Source organism: Pundamilia nyererei, unplaced genomic scaffold (genome assembly GCF_000239375.1).
Source record: "Pundamilia nyererei isolate P.nyererei 1_Seehausen unplaced genomic scaffold, PunNye1.0 scaffold00281, whole genome shotgun sequence".
Classification (NCBI taxonomy): Eukaryota; Metazoa; Chordata; class Actinopteri; order Cichliformes; family Cichlidae; genus Pundamilia; species Pundamilia nyererei.
This window is the reverse complement of record NW_005187682.1, coordinates 187,878-195,511: the sequence shown is the minus strand read 5'-3', so window position 1 is coordinate 195,511 and position 7,634 is coordinate 187,878. Positions and strand designations below refer to the sequence as shown.

General features: G+C 51.0%; 2 protein-coding genes across 2 annotated transcripts in view; one reads left to right on the top strand and one right to left on the bottom strand.

The window, feature by feature from the left end:
- Window positions 1-1,302: 1,302 nt before the first annotated feature.
- Window positions 1,303-3,236, top strand: LOC102213904 (protein phosphatase 1 regulatory subunit 3G). The gene is made up of 2 exons (XM_005750622.1): window positions 1,303-1,724; window positions 1,828-3,236. The coding sequence occupies exon 2, from the start codon at window positions 1,994-1,996 to the stop codon at window positions 2,792-2,794; it is 801 nt and encodes a 266-aa protein (XP_005750679.1). The 5' UTR covers window positions 1,303-1,724; window positions 1,828-1,993; the 3' UTR covers window positions 2,795-3,236.
- Window positions 3,237-7,115: 3,879 nt separating this feature from the next.
- lyrm4b (LYR motif containing 4) overlaps window positions 7,116-7,634 on the bottom strand; it is a 42,391-nt gene continuing 41,872 nt past the window's right edge. Inside the window, exon 3 of the mRNA XM_005750620.2 lies at window positions 7,116-7,525. Within this exon, the coding sequence (XP_005750677.1) occupies window positions 7,478-7,525 (48 nt within the window). The 3' untranslated portion in view covers window positions 7,116-7,477. The remainder of the gene's footprint in view (window positions 7,526-7,634) is intronic.

Sequence of the window (7,634 nt, the reverse complement as noted above, 5' to 3'; positions counted from 1 at the left end):
TGACGGCTCGCGATAAGGAGCCGGCTCGCGTCGTTCACGTCAAAGAGCCGGCTCTAAGAGCCGTTTCGTTCGCGACCGACACATCACTAACCTGTGCAGCTGTGAGGAAGTCGTTCTGAATCTGTTTACCTGAGTTGATCCGAAAACTGAAGCATTATTTAAAGTTTCTAAACATCCTGACAGGAGAAGAGTCTGCAGCTCCGTCTGACCTCTGAGCTGTGAGGATCTGCGGGCCTCTGGAAGGACACTCGGAGCTCTTCTTTGGATGTTTCTGTTGTTCTGTTCTCTGTGAGGATGATCCCACAGTCATGCTGAGGTCCGGGCTCGGACAGAGTTTCTATCCAGGTGAGCGTTTACTGCCCCGGCAGCGTGTAGACTCGAGTGAAGCCATGACAGAGCCTCCGTCGTGCTTCACAGATGGCTGCAGACTCTCACTATTGGACCTCCTTCTACACACTGAGCATGACGTGGGTCCATCTCTCCATCAGACCTGTTCCTCTGATCAGTTCTTGTGTCATCTTCATACCTCTCTTTAAAATCTCTCATCCATTCATAAATACTGTCTGTTCTTAAACTATGGTTGATCTTAAGCTTACTGTCACTCTAACTCTGAAATATGAAGGAACTGATGACTCTGTGATGAACAACAGGACCTCTGCTGTCTCTGCCACCCAGTCCACAGCACACCAAACTGGACACTCAGCCTCGAGCCCCCACCTGACCCCGTTAACCTCATCCCAAGCGGGAACCGAGCCCTGGCTTTGTCAGCGTTTCTGCAGAGCTGCAGGATGACCTGGTGACCTCCTGTGAGGCCAGGTAAAGAGGCTCAGAGCATTAAAAACCCTCAGGAGCTCATCTGAACACAGAAAGATCCAGTTAATGATCTGACCGTCTAATGTCAATCGAAGCGTGTAACGCTACAGAAACAGACGTGATCATTTCCACAGGCTCCTCCTCCTGCAGCCTGTGGAAATGATCAGAGAGATTTGTGGCGAAGCTAAACACGAGGTTAAATCCTCCATGTTTGCTCCTCCTAATAAGGTAACGATGGGATGATGTCAGGATGATGGTGGTGATGATGTCACGTGTTTGTTTTGGCCGTCTGGATGACGCAGCTGTGGAGTCACGTGGAGCGTCGTTACATAACAGAGCGGGACTGTGGCTGGACTTCAGCTCTCCGTGACCTCATCGAGCAGCTTTCACCTCTTTTAAACTTTATGGTGTCAAACATGTGGCTCTGGGGCCACAACTGGCCGCCACAGAGGATTCAGGCAACTCCACTGTTTTTTCTGTCCCTGGTCAGGTGACCTCAGCCTTCCGGCAACTGTGATTGGTTCGTTTGGAGACCGAACCTCCGGCACCAGCCAGAGTTCTGCTGGAGCAGCACCATCACACCAGGATCTGCTCACAGCTCAGAGGTTCGATCAGGACACACAGCTAATGAAGAAATGACCGGTCAGGTGTTCCTCACCTCCCACCAGCTTTTCCCCTGTGCCTGTAACGCTCACACACATCCAGGGTTCAGAGCGGAGGAGCCGGGGATCGAATCATCGACCTGCCAAGTGATGATGACCCGCTCTGCCCCAGAGAGCTGCCCCACTCATCGTGACCTCCACCACTTCCACGAACCTCTGAGGTCTGCCTGTGGTCCAATAATATCCTCTGCGCACGCTCACAACTGTTATGTAACAGTGCTGCTGACTGAGCCACATGACGTCAGACAGGTATGTGTGTGTGTGTCCAGAGACTGCTGGATAAGGTGTTTGTGGGCGGAGCCTCGCGCGTCAGAGGGTTTGTGTTGTTGTTTTGTTCTTTGTGCACAAACAGGTGAAGGTTGACGGTCTGTTACGTGACGTCGCGCCCGTCTCTGTGACAGCTGCTACGCCCCGAGGACTGCACGCGCTCTGCTGTCACAGGGGGCGGGGGGCTCTATACAAGCTGCCGGACTCCGGACCCGCCCGCAGCTCACAGGCCGCCTGGCTGCCGGGCACCCATGTCCCGCTCACCCCCTCAGATCCACGCCGGCGGAGAGCCCACGGAGAACGGAATGAAGCAGGAGGAGGAGGAGGAGGGGGCGGATGAGGAAGACCTGGACGACGAGCTGGACGCGTCTCAGCTGGAGAGGTTCATTCGGGACCGGAGGAGAGCAAAGTCCCTGCCGGCGTACCCGGCCCTGCTGAACGGACCCCACGGAGCGGAGGAGGGCAGGAAGCGCGTGAAGTTCGCGGACTCCATGGGGCTGAGCCTGGCCCGAGTGAAGCACTTCAACTCCCTGGAAGAGCCGCAGATCCCCAGCAAGGTCCTGTCCCGGCACAGGAGCTTCCCCCTGGAGCAGCAGGACCTCCTGAGCGGCCTGTGCCACAGCTTCGCCGCCGGCCTGCGCGCGGACCTCCCGGAGCTCCGGGACACGGAGCGGAGAGTCCAGCGGCACCGGGTCTGCCTAGAGAGGCTCGCCGCGACGCAGCTGGACGTGCGGGGGCACGTGCGGGTCTTGAGCGGCTGCGCCGGCAAGGAGGTCGGAGTGAGGTACACCTTCAACGGCTGGCTGTCACACATGGACGCGCAGGCGGTGCCCGTGGCTGCGAACGAGCCGGGTTTGGTGGGGGAGCGCTTCGCCTTCACCGTGTACACCCCGCCCCTCGCAGACCCCGGCTCCGCCGTGCACCTCGCCGTTTACCTGAAGTGCGAGGAGGGGGCGTTCTGGGACAACAACGAGGGGCAGAACTACACCGTCAGGTACCGCTGTGTGCCCGGCCACGCGCCCTTTGTCAGCGCCGCCTTCCACGCCACCTGAGCCGTGCATAAACCTCTCCATCTCTGCGTAAAACCTCTCCATCTCTGCGTAAAACCTCTCCATCTCTGCGTAAACCAGCTGTTGGGCACCTGTCACTCTGTCCCGTGCTCAGATCAGTGAAGCTGAGTTAGTCTCAGGCTGCAGGCCCAACACGCCTCACCTCTGTTTCCTTGGTTTTAAACCTTTAGTGCCTTTTTTTAAACCGACCTCTGACACTGAGCCTTTGATGTGTTTAGAGACAGTTCCAGATGTTTCTCTCAGAGGACGCTTTAAACTGCTGACAGTTTTTACAGGTAACCCAACTATCCGGACTCCAGCTCTTGATTTGAAGAATAGATGGATTAACTGCTGAGTGCATTTTCTGTCACGCTTGGGCTTGGTGTGACGTCACAGTGTAATGAAACTGTTTGATTTTTGTGACCTGATTAAAAATGAAGCTGCTCATGTTCAGGATGTCAAGTTTTGTCTTTTTACTCGATGTGTCCTTTGAAACAAATAAAAGTGACGCTGGAAGCCGAAGTCTTTCTGTTTTTCTTCAGTGTGAGATTCATCCTGATTTATTTCAGCAGGACTTTTGTGCTTTGGTTGCATTTAGAGTTTCTTTCATACATAAATGTTTCATCGTGCTTTATTTGGACCCAACGACCTTTGTTGAGGCCGTTATTTCTGTTTCCATGTGTGTTCGTTTTGTGTTGTGTGTGTTTGTGTGCAGATCGTCCACAGGGAAGCTTCTCCATCAGCTGCAGGAGGCGGTTCAGACTCTCAAACGCGCCGTCTGTCGCGCTCACATTAAAGTGGGCGTTGCCTGCATCATTTCAGTCTTCTTCTACACAGATTGGACCAATCAAGAGCCGCCTGCTTCAGTCAGGGTCATCATCAGAGCAGATCAGTTTGCGGCTCTGAGCAGAGGTTGAAGGTTCAAATCCAGCTTTCAGCTTCTTGTTTCTAGAAAGTGAGTTTATAATGGTTCCCACCACTGCCACAGTGGGACCTCCACACTGCTGTGGACACAGGCGAGCGGCTCAGCAGGTTTGGAGAAGGGTCACAGCTGTGAGGGTCTCAGGTTCAAGTTCAGCTTAAGTAAACTCCCCCTTATCTGTGGGTCTGGATTCAGAGTTTCGCTGAGTCATTTTTCTGTGTTTGAGCTCAAACACGCAGCCATGTTTCACACTTCAGAGTCAGATCAGCTCTTCATTAGTGCGCGACAGTGTCAGAGCAGGTCGGCGTGAGCCGGCTCAGCTGGGTAACTCTGGGCCTCCTCTCAGAGGTTCAGATCCCACTTGAAGCTGGTGTTTGGCTTCAGTTCCTCCTACAACCAGATGTTCTCCGTGACGGAGCTGCAGGTCTGGGCTTCAGTTCCTCGTGTCACAGATCAGTGGCGTGGCCAGACTGCAGGGTTGATGTGCGCAGCTCTGAAAGTTTCCTTTTTCCATGAAATGATTCCAGTTTGCTCCCATTTACAGTCCAGCTGCAGGATTTTGGAGCGGCTCGTTTTTATGGCAAAAAGCTTGAATGTTTATAATGAATGCAGTCAGTTTTTAATTTCATTTATCAAATACTTTCCCAACATATATCTAGAGGATAACTGTGATTAGTGCATTTTAACCTGAAGCATCAGCCTCTGCCAGAGCAGCGGGTCTTGAAATGAACATAAATCCGAGCACCATCTGCAGACTCGGGTTCAAACTTCTGATATTTTTGTGTTTGTGCTGTGAGATTCACTCAGTCCAGCATGAAAATGACATGAAAACAACATTTTCTATATTTTAGTGTTAAAGGTTTTCTGCATGCTTTATGTTGCAGTGAAATTCAAACAAATAACATTCTGATAATCTTCTGCCGTAACAGGACGTCTTTACTGTCTTTATATTTGAACTGGTCAGTACTCGGATACTTACACAGGCCTGAGTTCACATAGTTAAACAATGATCACTGATTTTGATGTGTGAGACAAAAATCCTGAAAACAGGTTGATGGACTGAGACATAGTTATAAACTTCTCGGTATATAAACACAGCGGTCGAGCAGCAGACCCACGCTGACAGAATGACTCAGCAGCGTTTCCACAGTCCTGAGCTCGACCCCGTAAACTTATCATGGCGCTCGCTGAAGGTTGAAGTCTGCCAGAGGAGAGAAACTCCATTCGATAAGTTCAAATAAGAGTTTTTCTCTCTCTGCTGCCTGAAGAGGCCCGATGTCCAGCCAGACTGGAGCTTCGTGCACGTTTCACTAAACATCAGCACGCTGGAAAATTTACTCAGCATGCATCATTTTCATTATCACTGTTACAGGCTGGAGATTTAAAATCAGATATTAAAATATGCCATTGATGGAGAGCACTTCAGATATCAGAGGAAGGTCCAAGAACAAATTCAGAGCTGGCTCTTTTTCACCGCTCTGATGAGAACACAGCAACGCTGCACAAACATGCAGCGTCTGATGCTCGCCGTGGCCTCGAGGGTCAAAGTCCAGAGGTCCTCCCGAACTGCTGCTGTTGACCAACCTGAGCACATCTGTTTGGTCTGTCAACACGGACGGAGGCGCCCAGCGATGGAGGAAGGTTTCAGTCGAAGCTGGATCTGCTGCTGCCAGAGTCCACTGGAAAATCAGCGAATTTAAGAATTTAGTCTCAGTCTGTCAGGCTGGCAAGGCCCCAAACACTACAGTATCCATGAGCCTCTGCTGCAGCCTGTGGACACGAGGCTTCAACTTTAAACTCAAACGTTACCTTTACGACTTTTTTGGCACCCAAAATATTTCAAGTCCTGCTTCCTTCAGTTAGGACAGCTGGCCAAGGCAAAGCCGGACCTCCCAGCTAACGTCTGCGAACGTGTCATTCACCTTCTCCTTACCTGCAGATTGCACTGCTGCAATTCATTGTACTTTGGTCTCGACCAGGCCTCCATCCATCGTCTTCAGATGGTCCAAAATGCAGCTGCTCGCCTGCTAACTGGTACCAAACAGAGAGCCTATAACCCCAGTGTTCGCTTCTGTCTCCTACAGGACCCAATTTAAACTTTGACTTTTTGTTTTTAAGTCTCTTAACGCTCGAGCTCTTCTTACCTGTCTGAGCTCCTCTCTGTTCGTGCTCCAGGAACAACCACGAGGTCCAGCTCGGACTGATCTCAGATCTTGTGGTGATAGAGCCTTCTGTGTGGCAGGGCCCAGACTTTGGAACAGTCTCTCTTTAAATATCAGATCTGCACAAACACTTGATCACTTTAAATCACTACTAAAGAGACATTTTTATGCTCTGGCTTTTAACACACTGACCCAGACATTTTGGTCTTATTTTAATAGTCTTAGTTATTGTTTTAATTCTTTTCGTGTCCTATTATTGTTTTACATTGTTTCCTTTTAATCACATTTTTATGTTGTTAAGCACTTTGTGCAGCATCGTCCGTCTGGAAATGTGCTACAGAAATACATGTGACCTTGACGCCCCTAATAATGCTAACGTTGAGCCTTAATGATCACTAGAGACCAAAACAGTTTATCAGGATGTAAACGTGTATATTTTAACCTGGGAGTCTGTGGGGCTGACCCACTGCTGGAGCCTCTAGTGGTCATTAGAGGAAGTGCCGTTGATGCTGCTTGCTCTCTCAGCCTGAGAGGTGATTGGTTGGCTAATCATGGCTGCTTTTTTGTCTTTAGCAGAGTATGTGAATCCTGAGCTTGAGGTGGAGGATGACAGAGGTGGTGCTGGGCTCTGATGTGTATATTTTGGCTGAACGTGCCGTGGGTCTGAGGTCCTGTGTGTGGAAGCAGCTCGTGCACGTGGCGTCTCTGCAGAACCGCCGCGGAGCGTCCTGTGCTCGTCTGATGAAACGGCGGCCTCAGATTGAGCAACGTGATCTTTCTCACCGCGTTTCTGTGGAACTGGGTCACTCTTAAACCAACAAGGCTCTATTATTAGCAGCGCTCCACCTCCTCCTCCCACTGACCACGCTTCAGCTCACAGCTGGACTCAGGTGTGTTCAAACATCCTCATTGGCCGGTTTCATCTGGATTCACAGGGGTCGAGTTCAGCCGCCATGATGTCACCTGTCAGAAGTGCGAGCCGGACGCTCTGACCAATCACGTCCCAGAGCTCAGACTCCAGCGGTGTGTTAGCATCATTAACCTCGCAGCAGCTGAAGAGGTGCGATGGTGCAGAGGTTAGCACCATCACCTCCCAGCAGGTGGAGGCCTCTCTGCGTGGAGCATGTCCTCCCTGCTGCAGCCTGCAGACATGCAGGACGACCTGTCCAGGTGTACCGCCTCTCACCTGCGACAGCTGGCATAGAACCAGCAACCTGCTGAGCGTCAGTGATCACAGTGATTCAGACTCAAACACTCGAACATTCATCTTTATTTCATCTGGAGGCTTTTAAACTGAAAATCTGCTCCAACTCTGATTAAAGTGAATTTATTTACCAATGTTTCAGTTTCTCAGTGAACGCATCATCGCTGACCCGTGACTCATCAAATGTTCTGATTGGTGTGTCCCAGAAAACAAAACTCAAGCACTAAACTCCACCTCTACCCTCCTACATCTCCCATAATGCATCTCCCCCTCTCCCACCCGTTCACAGTGACATTAAAGAGTTTAATCCAGACGAGGAGCTGCTGGGCGTTCTTGCTTTTGGAGGTCGGGGCAGTGATCTGCTCGCTGATGTCAATTCTGTCTGACTCCGCCTCCTGTTAATCGACCACAGTCTTCTGGGCCTCGTACATCTTCCCTATGGAGACCTGCGCACACACAAACATCAAAGGATTTTAACTTGTTAATGGTTATTAACCTCGTCTGAATCATCGACGCAGACGTGGAAATATCCCCTCAGGGTCAGACCCACAGACC

What these genes read in the sequence shown, in the direction of transcription:
- LOC102213904 (XM_005750622.1), top strand. Translation starts at nt 1,994, where the DNA reads ATGTCCCGCTCACCCCCTCAGATCCACGCCGGCGGAGAGCCCACGGAG.